Source organism: Tympanuchus pallidicinctus, unplaced genomic scaffold (assembly GCF_026119805.1).
Source record: "Tympanuchus pallidicinctus isolate F22 unplaced genomic scaffold, pur_lepc_1.0 scaffold80, whole genome shotgun sequence".
Taxonomy (NCBI): Eukaryota; Metazoa; Chordata; class Aves; order Galliformes; family Phasianidae; genus Tympanuchus; species Tympanuchus pallidicinctus.
Genome location: NW_026294803.1, coordinates 61,873 through 86,139, shown reverse-complemented (window position 1 = coordinate 86,139; position 24,267 = coordinate 61,873). Strand labels below are relative to the sequence as shown.

At 52.6% G+C, this 24,267-nt stretch overlaps 3 protein-coding genes across 3 annotated transcripts; all 3 read left to right on the top strand.

The window, feature by feature from the left end:
* Positions 1–16,108: 16,108 nt before the first annotated feature.
* On the top strand, positions 16,109–20,976 carry LOC128074140 (rho GTPase-activating protein 32-like; the record flags this gene model as incomplete). The annotated part of the gene is made up of 8 exons (XM_052669731.1): positions 16,109–16,147; positions 17,121–17,243; positions 17,759–17,836; positions 18,642–18,723; positions 19,429–19,572; positions 19,868–19,970; positions 20,235–20,367; positions 20,899–20,976. Coding segments are annotated over exons 1-8 (756 nt in total), but the record flags the coding sequence as incomplete, so codon positions are not given.
* A 97-nt stretch (positions 20,977–21,073) lies between these two features.
* LOC128074150 (rho GTPase-activating protein 30-like) lies at positions 21,074–22,089 on the top strand. The gene is made up of 3 exons (XM_052669745.1): positions 21,074–21,081; positions 21,334–21,441; positions 21,810–22,089. Exons 1-3 carry the CDS (start codon positions 21,074–21,076, stop codon positions 22,072–22,074), a joined length of 381 nt encoding a protein of 126 aa, XP_052525705.1. The 3' UTR covers positions 22,075–22,089.
* Positions 22,090–22,109: 20 nt separating this feature from the next.
* LOC128074149 (rho GTPase-activating protein 32-like) lies at positions 22,110–24,218 on the top strand. The gene is made up of 4 exons (XM_052669743.1): positions 22,110–22,188; positions 22,448–22,652; positions 23,459–23,604; positions 23,794–24,218. The coding sequence occupies exons 1-4, from the start codon at positions 22,110–22,112 to the stop codon at positions 24,216–24,218; spliced, it is 855 nt and encodes a 284-aa protein (XP_052525703.1).
* The last annotated feature ends 49 nt before the right edge of the window (positions 24,219–24,267 follow it).

Genomic DNA, 24,267 nt, shown 5'->3' with positions numbered 1-24,267 from the left:
AAGCCCCTTATGTCCCTCAGGACAACATCTAACATTTCTTGATTACCTGCAGGGACCGTAACTCTGTCACCAACCTGGGCAGCCCGCTCCAGCATTGGACCACTTCTTGGAGAAGTGTTTCTTAACATCCAGCCTCAATCTCCCCTCATGCAACTTGAGGCCGTTCCCTCCAGTCCTATCGCTACTTACATGGGAGAAGAGGACGACCCCCACCTCAACATAACCTCTCTTCAGCTCATTGTGCAGAGGGATAAGGTCTGCCCTGAGCCTCCTCTTCTCCAGGCTAAATAATCCCAGCTGCCTCAGCCGCCCCCTGTAAGACTTGTGCTCTACACCCCTCACAGCTTCTCTGCTCCTCTCTGGACGCATTTCAGGCTTTCATGGTCCTTCTTGTAGTGAGGGACCCAGAACTGAGCACAGCACTCAAGGTGAGGGCTCACCAGAGCTGAGTACAGGGGATGATCACATCCCTGCTCCTGCTGGCTCCAGCCCTTTGCACTGCACTTCCTATCTCAACCATCCCTTCTGCGGTAGCGCTTGCATCCTCACTTAGGGCTGGAGCTCAAGAGCTCAACACAACAGGAAGAACACAGCGTGCAACTGGAAGATGCGTCTCAAAGCCGACAAGAGTCACCTCTCTGACCTTGGGCACAACTCACCAACCGAGAGTCAGGCCTTGCCAGCTTGGCTCATCTGAGCACGCCAGAGGGGGCTGCACATCAGACCACAAGCATCCATTGCAATTGCAGCTCCACGTAGAGAAGAACAACGATTAACAGGTGTGAATGAATTCACTCACAAGCTGCACGAATTTGTTCTTCATTAAAAAACCCACATGGATTCCTACGCAAAAAAAGAACGGCAAGAGCTAATAGTGATGGAAGAGGTTCCTGGTCCTAAGCCTCATCCTCTTACCCCAATTTTCCTTGCCTCATACCCTACCCCAACTCCTGGATGATGCCCACAGCCTTAAACTCAGACCTCAGATCCACAAGCTGAACATCAACCAATCTACCCCAGAGCAACAGAACGGCAGACACACAGCGGAAGACAACCAACCTGCAGAACCAGCTCTGTTGGGATTGGTCCAGATGTTTCTATGCTGCCTTCCATGGCCCAGACCAAGCTTGCTGAGCTGCTCTGTACAGGGGGAGAGCGGTGCAGATGCTATGTGCTGGCTATGCACAGCGTGCCTGTCACTTGATTTTCCTCTCTCCATCTTCCATTAGCAAGCAGCATTTCAAGTCTTTCCTTGTGAAAAAAATCACTTAGGTAAAAAAGAATTGGCAATCTTGATTTTAAGATTTCCTCATTTATACAACTTGATGTTTTAAAGCAGAAGCTCTCTCACCAGTGACCTACCTTAGACAAGCCCAACCTGCAGGGAAAAGTCATTCCTCTGGGTGCAAAGTCTGCAGACTCATTTCCAGGTGCGGCAGTCAGCCCAGTTCTCAGCACAGCTTCACCAACCACAGAAATCCAGTTGATGCCTGCCGTGCTTTTCTCTCTTCTGAAACGCTGCATTGCTGCAAGAAGCAAGGATTAAAATCACAGAATTGGGCTTGCAGGGGACCCCCAGAGATTACTGAGTCCAATCCCCTGCAAAACAGGCTCCCTACAGCAGGCCACACAGGTGGGTGTCCAGGCAGGTCTGGAATATCTCCAGACAAGGAGAAGCCACAGCCTCCCTGGGCAGCCTGTTCCAGTGCTCCATCATCCTTGCTGTGAAGATCCTTTGCATTTTGGTGCAGAACTTCCTGTGCTCCAGTTTATGGCCATTTCCCCTTCTCCTGTCCCCACAGATCTCTGACAAGAGGTTGGCCGTGCCCTTTGGACTCCCACACTTAACATATACATAAGCATTAATCAGATCCTCCCTCAGTCTTCTCTCCTTATGGCTGAACAGACTCAGGTCCCCCACCCTTTCCACACTGGGGAGATGCTCCAGGCCCTTTATCATCTTCCTGTCCTTCTGCTGGACTCTCTCCAGGAGATCCCTGTCATTTTTGTACAGGGAGCCCAGAACTGGATGCAGTACTGCAGGTGAGGCCTGACCAGGGCAGAGCAGAGGGGGAGGATCACCTCCCTTGCTCAGCTGGCCACGCTCCTTTTAATGCATCCTAGGATCCTATTGGTCTTCTTGGCCAGCAGGGCACACTGCTGGCTCACAGCCAACCTGTCATCCACCAGGACCCCCAGGTCCTTCTCTGCAGAGCTCCTCTCCAGCTGGTCATGTCCCAACCTCTGCTGAGCCTTGCAGCCATTCCTTCCCAGGTGCAAGGCTCAACACTTGCTTTTGTTCCACCTCATCTGGTTTGATACTGCCCAGCTCCCCAGCCTGAATGGCAGCTCAGGCTTTTGGTGTGCCAACCAAGAGTGAGCACGTTTGTTCTGCCCTGTGCTGGGCTCTCTCTCTCCACCCTGCACATTTGCCTTATTTTGTGCCTGGCTCAATTCAGAACACCCCAAATCTTTATCTTTTCACTCTGCTCAGCAACTTTCTTAGTGGAAGGCAAACAGCTCTTTCACAAGAGGGCTGTAAGTTCAGTAAAGCCAGCACTACATACAGAAAATACTAAAAGCTTCTACAGCACAAACACAATCTCCCCTTCACAACCAGACCCAGCACCAACCCCCGGGAGCACCGCCGCTCACAGCTCTCCAGCCGCACTCTGCGCCGCCGATCACCACCACTGAGCTCAGCCAGTAAACCTGTTCTCAGCCCACCTCATCATCCACTCCTCTATCCCACACTTTCTCAGCTTCATTACCAGGATGACGTGGGAGACTGTAACAAAACATTGCTGAAGTCAAGGTAGACAACATCAACTGCAGTACCTGAAATGGTCCATTCCATCCCACTCGGGCTGAAGCTTTGACTCCTTCCAGGTGCGTATTGGGACCAGTCTCCAACACGGGATGAGTGTAGTGGAAATTTCAGAGGTGGAGTTTGAGCCAACAGCCCACATTCCTTAAGGGGTAACAGAGCAGCAGACAACCCGAGTACACAGTTCTGGAGAAACTTACCCTTGGTTTCAAGAGCGGGCATCTCACCATTCCCAAGTACAGCAACCCAAACAGCACTTCGTATGGTGATACTCCTAAGCCTTTTCTGTGAGTGGTTCATATTCTGACAAGGGCTACAGGCAAACACTTTGTCCATGGTAATTTGGTCTCTAAAACCAATTTTGACAAGTGCTTTTTCAGCATCTGATTGATTCATTCTACTTTCCCTGAAGAAGGAGGGTGCCACAGAGTATGGAGCTCCCACTTCATTTCTGAAGTTCTCATCAGCTCCTGTAGGACCTGTGAAGTAAAGAGGCTTCCCTTATCTGAGTCTCTATTCTGTACAATCCCACATCTAGGGATCGTGTCCAGATGTAGAGTCCTCAGTGCAGAAGAGACACAGACCTGTTGGATCACATCAGAGGATGGCCACAAAAAAAAAAAAACCACCAAGGGATCAAACAGCTCTCCTCCAAGGACAGGCTGAGAGAGCTGGGGCTGTTCAGCACGGAGAAGCAAGGGCCCCGAGGTGACCTGGTAACAGCCGTTCAATACTTAAATTGGAGCAAAAGGAAAGAACAAGGGAAAAATCAGGTTAGATATAAGGAAAATATCTTCCACAGTAAGGGTGGTGAGGCAGTAGAACAGGTTGCCCAGAGATGTGCTGGATGCCCTGTCTCTTCCAAGGTGAGGTTGGATCGGGCTCTGTTCCTTGTGGGGAGTCAGACTAGATCATCACAAATGGTCCCTTCTGACTCCAAGCAGTCTATGGTGTGAGATGGTCTGTCTCTATGGTATGAGACAGCTGATGCCACGAGGAACGGCGACACAAAGGATGTCGATGGCCTGATGAGCAATCAGGGCAGGCAGGGAGGCCTGAGTGCTCAGCAGCTCTGGGGACACTCACCAAGCAGTCCAACCAGGAAGATCCACATCAGCCACAGAGCCTGTCCATGGCAGTCCCAGTATTCAGCTGCATAATCAATGGATATCAAGATGTTACAATCACAATATAATCAAGAGAGTAAGGCAAAGTGGACAATGATAACAACAGAGAATAAATGAAAGGCTTACCCTTATGCTGGGCTCACCTACAAAACACCAGTAGAGGTGATCTCCAGAAGAGAACCTTCCCCTCTGGTAGCCAGCTCTTAAACAGGTCTAGGAGGGCTGTAGCCTGGCTCCACCCCTTCCAGCAGCACAGCTGCATTGCGTTCACCTGTGCTCCTCTGCCTGACTCATGGCTCGCCTCAGGTGATCAATCAGAGGTTCAGGCTGTGGCTCAGCAGTTCCCATACATCAGCAGACCAGAGGCCTTGTTTCATCACACTGCTGGGTCCCATAGCTGCAGAACTAGCTGTTTAATGGGAGTCAGGGGATGGAAGGAAGAGGGGCGCTGGGTATCATACAGATTAGGAAACTAAGAGCATCCCCTGACAATTGGGATGGAGATCTGGGCTGATCCTGACAAAGTGGTCCAGAAGAGGGCAATCTTTCCTCTAAATACGTTTCCTATAAATACAAAGCAAGATCTGCAAGAAACAGAAAAAAACATAGGACCCCAGGGTGGTCAGCCACAGCATGCTCTGAGCTCCATGCCCTGGCATCTGTTACAAATTCATAAGGGGGATCCAGGAGAGAACCAGACGAAACAGGAACAGAACGCTTGTGTTCAGTGTGCTCCAGTAGTGGAGACTGCATTGCACTAAGTGAGGATGAAGAAAGGGAGCGCAGATTTAATCTTTGGCCATCCCAGTGAAGTCTCTGCCAAAGATGCCAGAGAGTGCCAAACCCAATGGAGCATTTTGAAGAATGTGGGTATTGAACCCTGGCAATATGGCTGAGAAGTAAACATCTGAACCTACAAATGCTGGAGCGCAGAGATCTTCTTAAGCTCAGGTCCCAGCCTGATGGATGCACCGCACTCTATCACCAGTCACATCACTTATTGCGCTGGAAGAACAGAGCCCAGGGAGCCCCTTGTGACCCCCACTCCATCTTTAAGTGAGCTTCCAACAGCCATCACAAAACCCACCTGCATACAAGTGATGCATGAACAGGGGGCTCATGAGGGGCTCCATTGCCTGCTCCACAGATTTCACAGTGCTTAAACCACTAACTAGAGGAGCCCCAGAAACCATTAAATCCCATCGAGCTGCAAAACAGAACAAGATCCAAAGAGACAAGGAACATAATTTAATTACGTGCCCACAAAAGAGGGAGCAGAGACTTCATGAGAAGTATTGAGTTTAAAAAGAGCTGCAAAGAAGATCTTGAGAACACAGAATCCCTTTATGGAAAAGAGCATCAGCTCCAGGCATTTCCAGAGTTGCAATTCACAGTCAGCCAACCAGCGTTACCTTGGGGCTGATCGGTGCATTCCAGAAATGAGATAAGAGCAAAAGAAAGGAACGAGCATCAGTCCCTGCATTACCAGTTCAGAGAAAGGGAGATACCCCCTTCACTTCCCGCAGAAAACAATTGAAGGGCATCATAAAGACAGGCAAAGCAGATAGAGCTACTCTAAACCAGCTTAGGATCCCCACAGGAAGGGAAAGACCAAAACCCTACGATGAAGAAAGAATTGCTTACCTCTTTCCAAGAACCAGAGCCCCCCAACAACCCATGGGGGGAGGGAGTTACAGGAAGAGACACTGCCTGTGGGCCTGCCAGCTCTCAGATGAGGTGAGGGAGGGCTGGAGCCAGGCTCAGCCCCATCTGCTCCCACAGCTGTGTTGCTTCCACCTGTGCTTGCAGGGCTGCACCCCTCACGAGGTGCTCCATCACTGCTTCAGGCTGTGATCTCAAAGTTCCCATAAAGGCATGAAGGAAAAAAAAAAAAAAAAAACAGCAGCCAATTGGGTCTGCCTGTGTGGCAAGGGGAGCTTTATTGATGGGCGAGCTAGGATGGCCCACGTATTTTGCTTCCATTCCTCAATGGCAATTGGTGACATTTCTAATAGATAGGGGAGCACAGATTTCAGTGCTGATACAGCGAGGTGCTGAGAAGCTGCACATGCAGCACAAGGGCTGAGATGAGCAGCGTCAATGGAGCGAGTGCTGGCTGCCCAGCTGCCAGGCTCAGCTTACGGCTCCCCAGGGAGAAGCGCACGTCATCTCCTCACACAGCAATTAAAGGCCGCTGTGACGTCATTGGAGGGTTTGGTGTCCTCAGGGGGTGAACCTGGCACCTGCCTGTATGGCAGCGTGTGGCCTTTGGGCTCCAGCAGCAATCCAAACCCCACAGAAACAGGGAGGCTGCAGTGCATCCTTCATGCAGCCCTGCGCTCCTCGAGTCAGAGATCGCTGGCGTGCTGCAGTGCCCCATTGCTGCTGCGGCTCGACGCGGGATTGCTGAAGTCGCTGCAGATCTGGAGAAAAGACAGATCATCTCCAGAAAGCACTGCCAGTACAACTTGCCCATGTGCGTGGGGCACGAGCCCCATTCTGGGGGCAATGACCCCCACTTGCAGGGCACTACCCCCCCCACCCAGTGTCACAACTGTGCGCCGAGGGCACCATCACCCCATTGCGCACGGCCATCAACTCATCCCAGGGCTCCATGCATCCCACAGGCATCCTTGTCCCCATCCTCAACCCCATGGTGACATCAGCAAGGAGCAAAGCAGGGCAGGGGACATGGGGGGACTTGAGGGGACATGAGAGGGCATATGGGGACACAGGGATGCATGAGGACATGGGGGGACATGGGTTTGATGTGTGGGGTCAGAACTACAGAGGTGAGAGGAGGTGACATGTAGAAGTGACACAGGGAGATGGCAGGCTGTGCCAGGAGGTGCCGGTGCCATTCGAGCAGCACTGCGGGGCAGATGAGCGGCACCAGCCCAACCTGGGGGCGATGGTGATGCTCCAGGATGAGGAGCTGATACTGGTTTTCCAGCAGGTAGGAGTTTGTTATCCATACGTAATAGTGTACTTCTTTGGCTGTTTTAAAATCAGTGATAGTATGCGGTCTGATCCCATGCCTTTGACAAGTGTGGTTTAAGGATCATCAGCTGAGAAGAGGAGCAGAACATGGGGCCATTGCTGGGAGAAGGCATGGGAAAGGAAGTGAGGAAAGCAAGGAGAAAACCTGAAAAAGGAATGGACGAAGAAAGGGGGCAAGACATAGGGGAATGAAGGGGAATGGACTGAATAGCTGTAGAGCAGCCTAAAAAGCAGCAACAAGCTCTGGGAGGACTGTAGTATGCCAGATTCTGTATCGGGTGTATTTGTGTGCGCATGTTGTCATTACCTACTTGGGCCAGGGTTATTGTTGCTTCTGAGCTCCTGCAGTGGGAAGAGCTCGAGCAACTGGTGCAGTCCATGCAGACCTGTAGGATAGGACTTGGTAAGGACAGCCCTGCAGCCCTCAGCTGGACAAATTTGCTCCGTGTGCCCAGACTGGGAGCTGCACAGTGCCCGGCCGCACTGCTCCAGCTCAGAGCCCGCTGCCTGCAGCTGCATCTTTGCTTCCTTCCCTCCTGCCCAGAGCCTTGAGGGTGCTCCCACAGTCCCCTGCCCACTCCCAAAATGTCAGAGAAGACATCTGGCAGCGAGCTGCAGGAATCCCAGCACCCTGTTTTCCTTCTGCCTGCTCTCTCCTCCTCTGCCACACAGGGCTCCAGCCTGCGAAATGGGAACGGTTGGGGGGAAAGGGAGAGCTGGCAGGAGCGACTGCTGCAGCTGGCTGGGGAGGGTCTGCGTACCCCGTGCCCTTCTGGGCTGTCTGTCCAGCTGCAGGAAGACCAGGGTAGGGCAGCTGAGAAGCTGCCCCCATCAGAGTGGGGAACAAGCTGTCCTTCCACAGAGACATTCCTCTCACAGCCAGATGCACCCACACAACTCTCAGGCCATCTTGCCAATGGCAGCTGTGACACATCAATTTTTTCTAGGCAGGTGAATTAATTTTTTCCATCTGTAAACTTAGGGGGAGAACTGCAGTTTTTGTTAATCTTTGTAGGAACACTGTCATGGTCCACACAGAACTCAGAACTGCAGCTTTGTGCCAGATCTGGCTGCTTAGACTTGCTAGGACCTAAAACTTCCCATTTTACGGCATGAAAAGAACAAAAAGCCAAAAATGAAACCCGCAGTGAAAGAAAGGTCCTTGGAAAAAAATACGTGGAAGTAAAAACAAGACAGAGGCTGAGCAAACATTAATACGGCCCGACGCTTTCTGCCAATGGGCTCTAATTCCGTTATCATTAAATTTGCTGGGCAGTTGCATTTTGGTATTCGAACATTTAGAAACAACGCAACAGACGCTGGCAAAAAGAAAAAAGAAAAAAAGCAACTCCTTTTTTACAGCTATTTATAAGCACTTGGCACAGCTCTCCTGGGTTTGGAGTAGTTTCCCTCTTTCTTCTTCCTCTTTCCCCCCACATCCCCTCCACTTGGAACTTCGCGCTCCTCTCCCCTCCTCACAGCACAGTGCGGATCGCCAGGCGCTGCGCCGCCGCTCCCCCAGTCCCGTCGGAAAAGTTCTTTCCGCGGTCTCTGCTGCCACCTCGTGGCCAATGCGCGGAACTGCCGCTGTCTGCCGCCGAGTCCTGCCAGCAGCACAGCGCGTGTGCCCACAAATGACAGCAATGGGAGCGTGGTTGGACCGGATGATCTTGCAGGTCGTTTCCAACCTTGTGATTCTGTCATTCTGTGACTCTGTGAAATGAGGAAGTGGCGTTTTAACCGCTCTGCGCAGCTCATCCACCACTCTTTATGGTGATCAGTCCTCCAGCTAATAGCAAACATGCGCCCATGAACGTAACAATAGCAATTTTTTCAAAACACCACTACAGGTATGGGCAAGCAGCCGATTCTTGGACTGCCGGCTCTGCAATCTTCTCCCCCTTCTAATCCAGGATGCACCTCGTTTATTTCTGCCGTTTTATGCCCGAACCCACCAAGGAACGGAACGGTTGGGCTCACAGCTGCTCCACAGCGCCTCATGCCATGCAATTTGCTCTCCACTCCAGTGAACCAGCAAAAGCCCCTTTCAGCCCCAGCCCTGCACCGTCCCCCAGCCACATAAAAGCCCTCGCAGCAACAGCGGAATGTGAGCAGCTCAGGGATTCACTGTCGCTGGTACTGTTGTTGGTACCGGCGTGCAGCAGCACCGACTCCACAGCAACCCGGGACCAGAAGTCTCAGGAAAGCAATACGCATGTGCAAATCAGGGCACTGCTTCACTCCAGCGCCAGTCCTGGCGCAGAACTGCGCGTGTGCCTTTATCGGCTCGGCGCCACTCTCGGCACCGCACTGCACAAGCACCGCTGGCGGCATCACACTGCAGAGATGCAAGTAAGCTGCTGCCAGCTGTGCTCGTAGAGCTGCAGCCCTCGCCAGGTGCTCAGTCACTGCTTCAGGTCGTGACCTCACTGCTCCCTTACAGCCATGAGGCAAAAAAAAAAGTAAAACGAATGTCTGCCAAGGGTGGTTTATCAATGGATGAGCTGCGATGACCAATGTGTGTGGATCGCAGTCTGTCCTCAAAGACATTTCTAGCAGATAGGGAAGCAGACATTCTAATACTGACACATACCCCTGGGCCCCTAGGAACCTCCAGTGTATTCCAGTCTGCCCCATCAGATACCTGGAGCCCCCTTGGGTTCTGCAGCGCATCTGTGGGTCAACCCCTGTACTCAAAGTCACACGAGTGCCCCTCAGTGAGAAACACTCAGCTCCAACCATTGCCCATCAGGACCACATGGAGCAAAAGAGTCACCCCTTCCAAGACCCCCAGTGTGTGCATGTTTGAGCCTGGAGGACTTCTACCATAGCAACAAGGGGCACAGAGCAGAGACAGCAGATTGATGTGCTGCACAACTGCAGTTGCAGTGGTGTGCAGGTCAGTGTCCTCTATGGGCCCCTGGGTCCCTGTGCCCCCCACAGACCCCACAGCATGGTCACAACAGCCCTCCATGGGGCCCGAGATTCTCTGTGAACCCGAATACCTTCCATGGTGTCCTGCATACCTCGCATCCCCTTTTGGACCCCCATGGTCCTCCACAATCCCCTATAGACCCGCACGTCCCTCATTTCCCCTACCAACTCCCATGTCCCCTATGATCCCGTGCTCCACTATGGTCCCTGTGCCATTCTGTGCTCACTGAGGTTCCCCCACAGACCCCAAAGTCTCATACAGACACAACAATGGTCCCCCACAGTCCCCACAGACTCCCATGGTTCCCTACAGACAAGTCCCGCCCATCCCTGTGCCCCACTTTTGTGGCCCCCTTGGCACCCCACAGCACCCACCCCCACCCAACAACCCCTTCTGCTGTGGGATGGAAGGAAGTGGTGGCCCCAAGGTGAGGCCCTCCTCACAGTAGTCCTTATGGGCATGGTGCTAGGGGGGTGAGGGGAATTGCAGCATGGGGGTTGTGGGGGAGACATGGAGACATTGGAGTCGTTCTTGGCATGAATGAGGTGCTGTGGGACACTGTGGGGTGCTATGAGGCTGTCACTGCCCCACGATGACCCCACTGTACCCCCCAAGTGTTGTCCTCCCCATGGGGATCTTCAACATTCATTCAACCCCATGTCATGTCCTGGAGCTCAGTGGGACCCACAGCTTTGGGCATGGGTGCTGGCACTGCTGGAGGCACGGTACGGATCTCCTGCCCCATTTGTGATCCTGAATCCCTGGGGCTATGGGTCAGCCCCACATGTGTGTGTTCCCCCAGCATGGTGGTGGGGGCCCCAGATGTGGAGCGGTTGTATGGCTGTGAGGTGGAGAGCAGGGAGTGCACAGAGGTGGAGTTGTGGGGTGAGTGGGAACAGGGGGTTGGGTGGGGTTGGCCAGGAGAACAGCACTGCGCTGACCCACAGAGAACTGCACTGCTGCCCACATGGGCATGGCTTTGGCCCATGATGGCAACGCCACCATTGTGAGTAGGGCCATGGGGCAGCCATGGGGCAGCCATGGGCTCTGCCCCATTTCTCAGGTGTGTGGCCCCAGGTTGATGTGGGAATACAACCACAACATCCATATCAGTGGGGTCAGTGCCATGCTGGGCCTTGACCTGCAGCTGCAGGAAATGTTGGAGCCTGGACACCAGAAGATGAAGGGATGGAGCCCATTTAAGGGCTGGCACAGGGGGCTTTCGCTGTGGGTCTCTGCCTACCTAAGGCCTTCTAATGTGGAGCTGATTGGTTTCCTTCGTGTCTGTGCTCATGAATGGTGCACTGGAACTGACCTCCCACGTGGTCAGATGAGCCAAGTTGGCAAGACATGGCTCATGGTTGGCGAGTTGTGCCCAAGTCAAAGAGTTGACTCTTCTCAGCTTTGAGACATGTCTTCCAGATGCACACTGTGCTGACGTCTGGAGCTCAAGCCCTAACTGGGGATCCAGATACTAACACAGAAGGAATGGTTTAGATACATGTTAGCTTTTATTGGAAAGGTAATGCCAAGGGCTGCACGCGCTTCTAACAGTTTTGAGTGTAAGGAAACAGCATCTGCTGCTGAGCATTTGCTGGGTGAGCATCACCCTCCTGAAGAGCAGGCAGCTGTTGTCTTTGCAGGCAGCCACATGCACAGGGACTGGAGGCTTTTTCAGCCTTTCAACTCTTGGCTGTTGCTGTGAGAGTGGAGGCTCTTGCCCTGAGAGAATTACCAGCGTAAAGGATACTGTGTGTTTCTTTTTGGCACTGAGATGAAGCTGTGTGGAACAGAATCACAGAATCACCCGGGTTGGAAGGGACCTCAAGGATCATGTAGTTCCAACCCCCTGCCCAGCAGGGCCGCCAAACATCCACATTCAGATCAGGTTGCCCAGGACCCCGTCCAACCTGGCCTTGAACACAGCCAAGGACGGGGCATCCACAACCTCCCTGGGCAGCCCGTTCCAGGCCCAACCACTCTCCTTGTGAAGAACTTCCCCCTAACATCCATCCTCAATCTTCCCTCCCTCAACTTGGATCCATTCAACTTGGATCCTCCTTCAACTTGAACATAGGCTTGGATTACTTATCAATCAGGTGCAGGGACATGTAATGCTCATCTTAGATGTTGTGTTGACAAGAAGAGCAGAGAGGTAAATGTTATGGAGTTGCATGCTATTTTTTTTTTTCAGTCATAACCATGAAACAACAGAAGCGTTACCCAGACAAAATGAGCATCTGTCACCTGTTTCTACAAAAGACAGAGGAAGTGGAAGTCAGCATCCGTCAGAGCCCAGCACAGGACTGGTGAGAGTTACCCTGGCGCCGTCCTTTGGCAATCTCAGGTCTCTCTGTAAGCTCCCAAGCCGTGTCGTAACTCCTCCCGTGGTGCTGACTCAGCTCTCCCAGTCTTTTGTGTGGAAGGAGTTGAACTCCTTCCTGCTTCCTGCCTCTGTCCTCCCTGCTTTGCCCATGGCCTGATAGGATTTTATTCCTCACACCCAGATTGGCGCGTGTGGATAAGTTAATGTACTTTTATTTTCTGCTTGTGGTGTGAGGCTGAGGGAAAGCTCACAGCTGAGCTTGTGGTCAGTGAGACGCACGACAGCTGGAGATGCACTTCTGTGTGCCACTAAAACACGAGCCTCACGGCTGCCACGAGCAAAGAAACAGAGTTGTGTGTTCTACTGCTCTGTTTGCTGCTTTCAAAATACTGTGCTGTCTGCTTCTGGTGTTCAAAATCCTGTAACTGTGAGATGTAAATACTTTGTTTAGTTGACATGTGCAGGCGTCCTTCTTCCGAACCATGCCTGTATGCTTCTGTGCATAACCACAACCTCTGCCTCTTTCTTTTCTTCTTTGTTGTGTTTGACACTCCGCAAGTTCTGAATTGCCGGGGAACAGCTCAATGTGCCCTGGAGTTCTGGGGGACAAGCTCTCAAGAAACACTGTGCAGCTTCAAAGCCCCAAAGCCTGGGGAGATGAGAGATGCACGGCGCTCTGCCTGGTGCAGGACACGATGTGCTCTGCAAGGCCTTTCCACAGAGGCCTCAGATCCGTGCTCAAACTGCATTCAAAGCATCCCAGTGCCCTTTGCTGCTTGTACTCAGAGGTATTGGTGCCAGGAGTTGCTGCACTGAAAGGAGATTTTGTCAGCAGCGTGACGTTAAAGGTATCCCATGCTCTCAGTCATTCAAAGCATCCTTGCAAATGTTTTTACTGAGGGAAAGGTTTCATTGGCGCCATACGTTGTTTTATGGAAAATGAAACAGTTGGATTGTGTAACTCAAGCCCATTTTCATTTCCTCCTGACCGCAGTGCACTTCATGTTGCTCCTGTTGCCCTGCAGCCCTGTTGTGGTTGAAGCCAGCGGGGGGCTCAGCACCACACAGTCCTTCGCTGACTCCTCTCTTCCCCGTGGAATTGGGTGGAAAGAGAAAAGTCGAAGTAATGTGTTGAGATAAAACCGTTTACTAAGATAAAAAGATAGTAGTTACGTATGTACATATCTTTGAATATATATACATATGAATAAATTACAAGTGATGTACAAGCAGTGGCTCACCACCCGCCAACCAATGTCCAGCTAGCTGTTTACATCAGCTGTCTTCATTCTCTTCCCTCCCAGCCTCTTGCTGAGAGCTTTGCTGAGAATGGCCTTGTGCAACTTTGCTTATCAGAATCTGTAAACATCGGAGCGTTATCAGTGTGATTTTTCTCCTAGAGCCCAAACTTACCATCATACCAGATACTCTGAAGAAAATCCCTCCACCTGAGACGAAGGCAGCCCCCAGTACCCGTGCAGTGAGCCACGTGGGGCTGCAGGCGGTGCATTTCCCTGGCAGTGTTGGCCAGGGGAGCTGGGGAGGTTTTGCTGCTCAGCTTGGATGCTGCAGCACTGCTGTGCCTGTCCAAGCAGCGTGCTGTGTGCCCTCTGAGCAACAGAGCAGCGTTTCATCAACAATGTGCCATACTAACTCCTGGAACCAGATGTGTTTGCCTCTCTGAGGCTGGGTTTACCCCACGAGCTCTTCTTGCAGTAGCTGTTCTGAATTTCACTGTAGGCATGCAAGCAGAAGTGCTTTTCCCCCTTGTGTTCTGTCCCATGGTATTTGCCCCGTGGTTGGTAGAAGAAGGAGCTGATGTAGTCAGCAGTAGATTCCGTTTGCCCTCTGGTGCTTCATGCCTGGAGCTCACTGCTGCACAGAAGAGTGCACGTGTGTTTATCCCAGGGCTGCAGTAAACACATGGCATAGCAGTGAGCAGCACCTAGCGGGCTCTGCAGAGGATGGCTTTGCAGAAAGAGCAGGAGTGCCTGCGTCCACCTGAGTCCTCGGATCGGTTCTGGCAGCAGTGCACCAGCTGTGGGCACAGTGACTGCATGCAGGGCTCGGCTCGGGGCTGCTGTGTGGCGCTTACTGCCCAGCCCTGGGCCTGGCAAAGCACAGCCACCCAACACTCACGGCAAGCGTTTGTCTTCGTGTCGTGTTTCATGCTGTCTGCTGAAGTCAGGCACTGAAGGCAGCTTCCCCACAAGGGGAGGAGAAAATGAGGGGATCGTGGAAGCAAAAAAGGCAAAAATCTGGGAAAGAATTTTATAAAGCAGTCTCATAGTAGTTTGGTGTTTCTCCCATCTCTTCCTTGACTTCCTTGCAGGTGAAATGCATTGAAGCTGTTACATGCTCTTGAATTAAACAAAGGACTGCAGTGTGGATTGTACATAGGCCCTGCGCTGCGAGGTACGCTGTTGGGAAGCAATGTCCATCTGCCCGAGGGCAGGAAGGCCCTGCAGAGGGACGGCCTGAGGCCAGCCGTACGAGGCTGCACAGGAGCAAGCGCTGGGTCCTGCGCTGTGGTCATGACAACCGCATGGCAGCTTGTGCAGGATTGGGCTGAGGTAGAATTCCAAGGGCCCACTGATTCTAGAATGTTGGGTGCGGTGTTGGCATCTTCTGGTCCTGTGACATGGTCTTGCCTCCCCACCCTGTCGTCATGGCGGAGCAGCCTGGTGGCCCTTAGTGATGTCACAAGAGGCTGGAATGAGGGGAGGAGCAGTGCGTGCTGCGTCCCTTCATTGGAGCGCTTGAGCTCTGCGTGAGTAGCTCGCTTGTTGCCCTTGTGCAGCGACTGAGTGCCTTCGGTTTCACCCCTTGTGTCTTGTGCAGCATCTTGTAGGTAAGCTGAGACAGCGTGGGATGGACGGGTGGGCAGTGAGCTGTTGAAAACTGCTGGCTGGTGGAGCTCCTAGCAGCTCGTACTGCTTACTCTTGTCCATCAGACGTAACTTTCAGCCAGTACCTGCATTCCCAAGCGATCCACAAAGATGGCATTTGTCCCGTGGCTTTTCCCTTGTCATCTTTGCTGCATTGTGCAAGCTCACAGACCTGTTCCTTCTCTCTCCTCTATCCGCTCCCTTGGTGCAGCTTTCGCTCGTGGAAGCACAGAGCAAAGTGACAAGAAACAGCTGCGAGTTCAAGGAATTGTCTACCTTGTTCTGATCTCCTGCCAGGTACGTGCCACGCTTTGTCCCCCCACGTGGTTGACCAGCAGTGTGTCGCACCATGTTTGGTAACACAGCCTCACCCAGCGTTGATGGGACACTGGTCCCGTGTGGGTTTTTTCCCTTCCCCTGCAGCTCCGCCCTCAGGAGGATGCTGTGTGTGGTGCTGTGACCAGCTGGTCTGAAGGAAAGCAATCCCTTAGGCAAAGAGTCCTAGGCCCAGTTTGTGCTGAGCTGCACAGCGTGACCCAAGGTCACAAGCACGCACGCTTGGCCTGTGAGAGTGTGCGCGGCAGCTGTAGGGAGCACAGCAGAGATGCAAGCAGAGGAAATCCTTGATGTGCGGGGCTGCAGCAGGTGCCGGTGGTGAGGCTGCTGGGAGCCGGGGCCGGGGAGCAGATGCACCTGCAGCAATGATTCCTCTCACTGCCCTGCTGCTGCGCTGTCAGAGCGCCCTGGGCGAATGCATCTGCTGCTTTGTGCCAGTGCCCATCTGCTAGCAGAGGGACAGCCGCTTGGTCAAATGCTGCCTAATGGGCTGTCCCATTTGAACGGAGTGAACAGAGTGGTTGCTTCTAGAGCACCCGCCTGTGCCAGAGGATAGCCAAGGGTAGTTCTGAAGAAGTCTCTCAATTGTGTGGTGTGTGACCAGAGAAAATATGAGCGTGTTTCTTTTCATTCCAGCTTGTCGTGCCTGCTGTGATGGGCATTGCGTGCAGCGAGATCAGCTGTGAGCCTGGCATGACACGGATGGAGGTAGAGTGTGGAGCTCTGATTGGTCTTTGTTCCCTGATTTGAGCCAGCAGAGTGAGCTGCAGATGTGCTCTCCTGCTTTTCAAGAGAGAGCGAATCCTTGCGGCTCTATTGGTGTCACTGAAAAGCTGCCTTCAAGGCTTTCTTTCCTTGCTGCGGGCATCTAGATGGCCATGGAAGTCATAGTACCAACAGAATCAGATGTGGCGTAACAAACATGCGGGAGCATTTTCCCCATCCTGCCTGGATGTTGTTCCCCAAAGACCAAGTGCTGTTCTCATATTCAGCAAGTTCAAGGAAGCTGGCACTTGTAGTGAGCCAAGGATTGGGTCAGTGGCCCAGCTGCTGTGTCCAGTCCACGGCTGAGGTCTCCAGGCAATAGGTGACAGGAAGTGAGCAGACACTTACGCTTCTCTTTGGGAAGGCAGTAGTGCAAGCGTGGCAAGTTTATGAAACTGCCGGAGCCGTCTCGGTTGTGGTGTTTGTCCTCTTCTGATTTTTCCCTTGAAATAGCTGCAGAAACAACAAACATTGTCTGCTCCTGTTTGGCCTCACTGTTGGTTGAACGGCTCATGAGAGTCTTGCTTTGTGCTTGCAGTGGCACCGTTTGCACCTTGTGAACTGCAGCCGTAGCTTTCGTTTCCTTCTGAACGCTCTCCTAGCATCTGAAACAATCGACCTTCCTGGACAAAGAGCGCAGGAAAGGATGGGGTGAAATGGGCACAGCCACCTGTCTGGGCCATTGCCATTGCTGATTAGCCTGGGTAGAGAGAGATGCATCTTGCCATTGCCTGGCAAGCGCCTGCTGCACACCAGGAAGAGAAACAGCTGTTCTTAGCCTTGCCGTTCCTTCTTGTGTGCCCATGATAAGGACGGAGTGCACTTCCTGCAGCTTTCTCTGCTGACATGCTCCTCAGCCTGAAATCCTCCTCGTTTGCCCTCAGCTCCTCACCATGGCCTGTGCTCTCTGTTTCAGGCTGAGAACAACGGGAAGCCCCTGCTGATCCGTGAGGAGTCATCTCTTAATATCCCAGCTATTGCTGCTGCCCACGTTATTAAGAGATACGTTGCCCAGGCACCGGGTGAACTCTCCTTGGAGGTAAGCAGTTAAGGGCGTTCCTTGTTGTCCTGTACAGAAGAGTATAACGTGTGAAGCTCTCAGGAATATTCTCAGACACCTTCCGAATGTTTGGTGAGGTGAAGCTCAGAAGATGCGGCTCCAGATTAGACTTGCACTGGGTTGGATGCAGGGAGGAGTTCAGCCATCTTTAAAATATGGCTTTATTTGCAATTTGAATCTTCTTATCAAACAGATTCTAGCCAGTATTGTAGCCTGATGTCTGAGCAACAGCAGACCGGTGTATGGGGTGTGTAGATCTGTTCAGGAAGCCCATTTTGAGAAGCATTTCCTACAAAACAGCTGTATTCTGTACATTGTGTAACATAGCGACTATTCCACATTCAGTTGTACGACTGCAAATGCCTGAAGAGCTGCACTGGTGCAATGGCTCTCAAGCTTGACGATATTGGGCAGTGCAGAAGAATGCAGTCATTTGAGCTGCGCTTTCCTCCCAGCCGTGCTGAAGCTGGGATTGACGTTGCAATCTCTTGCAGGTGGGAGACCTCGTGTGTGTCATCGAGATGCCGCCTCAGGAGCTGAGCCCCCGCTGGAGAGGCAAGCACGGCTTTCAGGTAGGCCCAAGCTTCAGACGTGAGAGCGCAACTTCGGTCGAGGCAGGAATCTCAGCTTAGAGCTGCCCTGCCTGCACAGCATGGCTCCACATGGAAAATGGTTTTCTTGTGCTGGTGTCAGAGGACTTTCCCTTTTGCTGTGGGCTTAGGCCAGAGCTGAAAGTTGGTCTTTGTAGGAAACTGCCTCCTCAGTTAACTTAGAAAGAAGAGCCCTCACAGCGTGCATCAGGTCACGGCCACTGAACCGCACCTTTGGAAATGCAGCAGCTAGGACACGTGTTTCAGTGTCTCTGAGCACTTGTGCTTGCACCCATGCAGAAGGTGAAGTCAGCGTCTTTTAGGAAGTCGCTGCCTGTCAGCTGAGATGAGGCAGGGTAACAGAGCCTCTGCGCGCTTGTTGCTGCTGCTGCTGGCTGCAGAACGCTGGGTAGCTCAGAGCTGGGGATGGCAGCTGCATCTCAGTCAGCAAGCAGAAAGTTCATAGGCTGTGCCAACTCAGATACAGATGCATCAATCTATCATAATATATAACTTCTACATGAAGTCTTTCTGTCCAGGCACACTTGGGGTTTAGGGGTGTGTAGCATACTTGTCCTCTCCCTGCTCCGTAAGCCGTTTTCGGGATCTTTTGGCTGCAAATGTAGAATGATTGTTACTTTGAAGCAGGCCATTTTGTGCTGGATAGCCTTATGGACTGTTCGGCAAGCACGTTCCAAGGAAAAAGTTACGTGGTTTTTGGTTGAAGCGTTCAGGCCTGAGAAATGCTTTATTCAGTATTGCACTTCTCTTTTTGCTCTTGTTACAGGTTGGATTTTTCCCTGGGGAGTGTGTGGAACTCATTAACAACAAAGTTCCCGAGGCTCTCATCAATTCAGTGCCAAAGCCAGGTACGATGATACATTTGATGGTGCAGGGAAGCAAAATGGAGTCTTTTTTGGGTGTGTTCCATGTTTAATACCTCCCTTATCCTTCCCCCCTTATCCTCTGTGCTGATAATCCTTCCTGCATAGCACGGGGCGTATGGCTGGTGTTTTGTAGGCAGTGAGAATGAGGGAAGGCCAAGGCAGTTCTCCGGCAAGTCCGTACGAGGCTGAGAACAGCCAGCGTCCCTGGTGGACAGATAGAGGTCTGGTTGTGCTAGTGACATGCTTGATCAGAACGTGGCTTTTCAAGAGGGTCCTTAATGCCCAGGTTGAGCAAGCTAAGCAAGAGGAGTGCATTCAACTCCATCAGAACGTGCAGAGATTTGGCCCAGTCCTCCTGTGTTTTATGACTGGAGTTGGGGAAATCCTAGAATCCTTGTAGAATGGCTTGGCATGGAAGGGAGCTCGAGGATCATCAAGCTCCAAGCCCCCTTGCCTCAAGCTGGGCTGCCAACCAAGCTCCACGTTTAAAGTGGGACTGGACCAGGCTGCCCAGGGCCCCATCCAGTCTGGCCTTGGACTCATCCAGGCTTGGGGAAAATCCATTTTGGTACGCACTTGCTCATCATGTTCTTCCCGTTTTGAGGTGCTCTGTAGAATGTGTTGTGCTCGGCCTCGTCCAACGGAGCCAAACCTGAGATGAACTGGTTTCTTCCTTTTGTTGTGCAGTGCCAAAGAAGCGCGGCAAGCTCCTCACCTTCCTTCGTTCCGTGGTGAAGGCCCGCCCAAAGCAACGGAAAGAGCAGGAGGTGGAGAAGGAGAGGGTGTTTGGCTGTGACCTGGGAGAGCATCTTCTGCACTCTGGTCGTGATGGTAAGGGACAGCCCATTCCTGAGAGCTTCCCTGTTTGAGAACCTAACGATGAAAGGGAGATGGTATGTAGCAAGGGGCAGGTTGATACCAGTGGAGAAACGGGGAATGGGAGTTGATGGCTGAAAGATCAACTGAGGAGGTGATGGCTGCAAGGGAAATGCTCCTAAGGGACAAGCACGTTTGTATTTGCTTCAGCCAAGCCCGGCTGGGCTTAGTGGATGGGATGTGACGGGAGCGCAGCCTGAGGCAGGACTTGACTGAGGAGCTCCAGTAACCGCCGGCACGTGTTCTTTAGTCCCCCAGGTCCTCCAGAGCTGCGCCGAGTTCATCGAGCAGCATGGCGTGGTGCAGGGGATATACCGCCTGTCCGGCGTGGCGTCCAACGTCCAGAGACTGCGGTAAGAGTGCTGCGACTGACAGACACAGCTGCCAGCAGGGGCACGTGCCCTGTTGCGGGCGTTCAGAGGCCTGCGGGCAATGCCTTAGCACAGAGAAAAGGTCTCCTTTGGGAACATCCCATCCAGCACGGCTGACGTGGTGCTGGTGGCCGAGTGTTTGTGTTCTCCTGTAGATCAGGAAGCCCTTCCAACTCTTGATTGCATTGGGTGTGGCTTTTGACTTGCTTTCCTCTTTCTCAACCGCTTTCGTGTCCTTCTCTGCAGCCAGGAATTTGAGTGTGAGCAGGTTCCTGAGCTAACCGTCCGCGACGTTCACAGCGCGAGCTCCCTCTGCAAAATGTACTTCAGGGAGCTCCCGACCCCCCTGCTGACCGACCAGCTGTACGACAAGTTCTCGGTAAGCACGAGGCAACGCCTTTCCTTTCCCTCTTCGCTGGGCTCTTTCTTGGGAGATGGCTGCAGCAGGGCCCCGGCTCTGAGGCCCTTCTTCTGTTAGCCCCATGGGGTTTACTCGCATGTCTTTGCCACATCCTGCATCGTGCTGATGCCGCTTCTGGTGGCCCCAGGAGGTGGTTATTTCCATATTCACAGTGCTTGCGAGAATTCCTGTCTTGTTTGTTTGTTTGTTTGTTTGTTGCTATTCCCCAGCTATTTCTGGAACAGGAAGGGGATTAATAGCCAAGCGTACTTGGAGATGAATGCCCCCTGCGAGGAGCTGAGCTGCCCAACCAGGCTGTAAACCGGCCCGGTGCTTGGACTCCTTGGCCGTGGTGGCACCAGCTGCGTGCCGCTATGTTTGCCAGTTGCCTCTGGGGAGGCCTAAAATCTTTCTCAGTGCTGACCAGCAGCGCGCTGTGCCCATGGTTCCCGACCCTGCGGCAGGTATCTCGCCTGATTTGTGTCTCAATCCCTTTCTGCCCTTTTCCAGGATGCTGTTGGTGCCACTACGGAGGAGGAGCGGCTGGTCAGAATGCGGGACACCATCCAGCAGCTGCCCGCTCCTCACTACAGGTCAGTGCTGCCCTCAGCCTGCTGAGCTCAGCCCTGCTGCACTTCAGAGGGCAATGGTGCGATTCCAGGCTTTGTCTCCCGCAAGCAACGGGATGCCTGGGTGTGCTGAAACCCTGCATGGGGTTAATTTGTGGGGTCAGTTCCTGGGCATGGGGGCACGCTTGGTGCAGCTGATGGCTGTGCTGTGCTGTGCTGGGGCTGGGTGCTGCAGCGTGGCACTTGGTCAAGTTGGGTCTACTTCATCTTCAGCATCAGTAGCAGTAATAACAACTAGTGTGAATTGAGGTTTGCTTTGTGAATTGCATCATTGCATGCTCGCTGGTGCTGAACATTTGCTGCTCTTGTTTCCCAGGACCCTGGTGTTCCTGATGAGACACTTGGCCTGTCTGTCTGCGAACAGCTCTGTCACCAACATGCATGCTAAGAACTTAGCCATTGTGTGGGCTCCAAACCTCCTAAGGTAAACTTCTTTTTCCATTTCAACAGAACGCTTACATCTGTTCTCCAGTAGAATAAAGCAGTCCTCCCTTCTTCTGCACCACATGTGCTCTTCTCCTGTAAAATCTGCAGTGAGTGGCTGACAGCAGAGCAGGAGCCTGGACTGTTCTCCAACCCCGCGTGGGCACAATTTCTAGCTGAGCATTGCTGCTCTCTTGTGTAGATGGGACTGGTGTGTCCTTGATCAGACAGGAGAACTTTTTCAGTGGCATCACTGATTGCCTGCTGCGGAAGTCTCCGGAGCCCAGTTTGACAGCTTTGGGCTGCAGTAATTCAGAGCTGGGGAAGCGATCTTGGCTGAATGACTTCTAAAACCTGCCTTTTCTACAGATCACAGCAGAGCGAGTCTGCCTGCGCCAGCGGGAGAGCTGCCTGCACGGAACTGCAGACGCAGTCGGCTGTGGTGGAATTCATCATCGACCACACAGACGTCCTCTTCTGCTCCACATCTGGACCTGACATCGCAGATGGAGCAGGTGAGTGTCTTCCTCCATTAGCTTTATCTTGGTCAGACACCTGGATCAAATGCAGGCCTTCTCCAAGATCTCTGAAATACAATTTCCCCATTGAGAGGACAGCAGACTTCTGGACTTAGATTGGAATCTGGCGTCCAGTTGCTGGATGCTGAGAATGTGCAAGCCCAAACTTGACAAGGAGACAAACGTCACTCTCATTATGATGTTTTGCAAGCAGGTGAAGCTTGGTGAAAGTGTGGCAGCGAAGCTTTCTGAGTTCACCATACCTGCTTTCTAGGGTTTTTGTTTCCCTGTATCGATACAGGGAGCTGCTCCTAATTATGACTGCATCCTTTGCCATAGACACACCTCTGAGCACATGGTTGTTTTGAGCTGCTCTTCTTCCAGTGGCTCGGTTAAGCAAATCTGAGAGAAACACAGCAGCTCCCAGACCTGCGATGGCTGTGCTGCCGCTTTCTGATCCTGGCTCTCACCTGTGGTTTTCCCTTCCAGGGCACAGCTCTCTCTCAGGGCCCCAGTCTGTGCGGACCTCTTACCCTGCCACAGAGCTTCTCAGCCTGGAGGAGGCGCAGGCACGGAGGCGAGGCCACAGCAGCTCTCCTGTCGTTGTGACAGAGAGCAGTGACATAGAGGTGGAAGAAGGCCCCACAACTGTACGGGGGAAATTCCACACAGTCATCGACTTTCCATCTGAAAGGTAAAGAGGACTTCCTTTTCCAGCACCTATCGTCATTTTTTGGGTGGGTTTTTGTTGTTTGTTTTTGCTATTTTTCCATTATTTCTAGTGCCAAAGCTTGCTGAAACTCAGTTAAACTGATGGTGCCTGAAGTGTTGCAGTGAATCTCCACTCCCTTTGCACTGTGAGACAGAACTCACATTCAGTTGCCCGCCGGGCTGAGTTTAGCCACACAAGGCTGGCATTCCCTCCTTGCTGGGCAGGCAGTCACGAGCTGCATGAAGCCACGCTGACGTCTGTCCTGGCCTGTGCTGGCTGTACCTGGAAACGTTGGGGTTTTCTGGACTTCAGGGCCACGTGCCTGAATCCAGTTGTGGTTCTCCTCGAAACAGAGCTGTCAGTCAGACCTGCTGACACTAGAAACTAGACATGGCAGTGAAATGGGCTGATGAGCTGTCAGTGTCAGAGTCAGAGATGCTTTTGAAGTTCCTTTATGGCTGTGCAATTGCTCAGCCAGCAGTTATGCCTGCCTACTCAATCAAAGCCACCCTTTGATGCTGTCCTGTACAGGTGTGGAGCCTGTGGACCTCACATGCTCTGCATCTTGCTTGACACAGTTGAGGGGAATTTAGCCAGCAAGACTTCAGGGCTGAGCTATAGGAATGGAACCATCCTCAACTGCTTGAAATGGAGCGAGTTTCTAAGCTGTGTTTCAGCAGGAACCAGGCGGTGCTAGGAACAAGCAACTGTTGGCACGAGCTCAGTGCAGCTCTTCCCTCACCCTGCGCCACGCACGACTCCCACCATTCCCTGTTTTCTCTCTCCAGACCAAGTCCACCCAGCAAGATAAAGGAATCACCAGCTGGCTGTTGGTGTTCCTGCTTCAGCCTGGGGAAACCATCGTCTGGGGCCAAACGCCAACTGCAGTGCAATGCCAGGGAGCCCTCAGAAACAGACATTGTAGTCCTGGCAGGTGAGGGTGCAAATTCTGCTTCCAAAACTCTGCTTCTCAGCAACATAGAATTCTTGCTGGCAGTGGGCTTGTATCTACTTCCAGCGTTCTCAACCATACGTGACACCTTCAGTTCTCCCCTGATCAAGAACCACTTTTGTAATTCAGCTTGTGAGAGTTGGACACCAACCCCTGTTCATTCTTTTATAGGTGATTCGAGCTCTTGTCAACTGAGCAGAGTTGGAGCAAGTAGCGATGCTGGGCTGTGTGCTTCCACCAATGGAGAGCTCGCAGGAAGCACAAATGGCTGCGGTTCAGCTGACAGCCTGCCACATAACAACAGTGATGGACACGAGCAGCTCATCCAAGTTCAAGCCCTCATTTCTCCCGGCTCTGCTGAAGATGCTGACCTGAGCCTGCCAGACACCACAGGCAGCCTGGACTGTGACCCGGTGCCTCTGCAGTGCAGCCCAGCCCAAGCAGAGCCCGAGTGCTCCGACAGCAGCACCGCCTTTGAGGAGAAGGTCAGCATCAGCGAGGAGCAGCAGAGCCTCTTGGAGGGGGACTTGGAATCCAGCCTCCAGTCCCAGGCACCGGACATCAACATTGACAGCTCTGAGCCACTCTCTCTGTGAGGTTTCCATCGAAGAGAGGACAATTCCCATCTTTCCCTGAACCTCTCAC

Bases quoted from the DNA above. Each gene is read 5' to 3' on its own strand.
- LOC128074150 (XM_052669745.1), top strand. The intron at 21,442-21,809 runs GTAAACTTCTTT...CCTTTTCTACAG, and splicing joins TGGGCTCCAAACCTCCTAAG to ATCACAGCAGAGCGAGTCTG.
- LOC128074149 (XM_052669743.1), top strand. From the start codon at position 22,110: ATGTGCAAGCCCAAACTTGACAAGGAGACAAACGTCACTCTCATTATG. The intron at 22,189-22,447 runs GTGTGGCAGCGA...TTTCCCTTCCAG, and splicing joins GCAGGTGAAGCTTGGTGAAA to GGCACAGCTCTCTCTCAGGG. The intron at 22,653-23,458 runs GTAAAGAGGACT...TTCTCTCTCCAG, and splicing joins ATCGACTTTCCATCTGAAAG to ACCAAGTCCACCCAGCAAGA.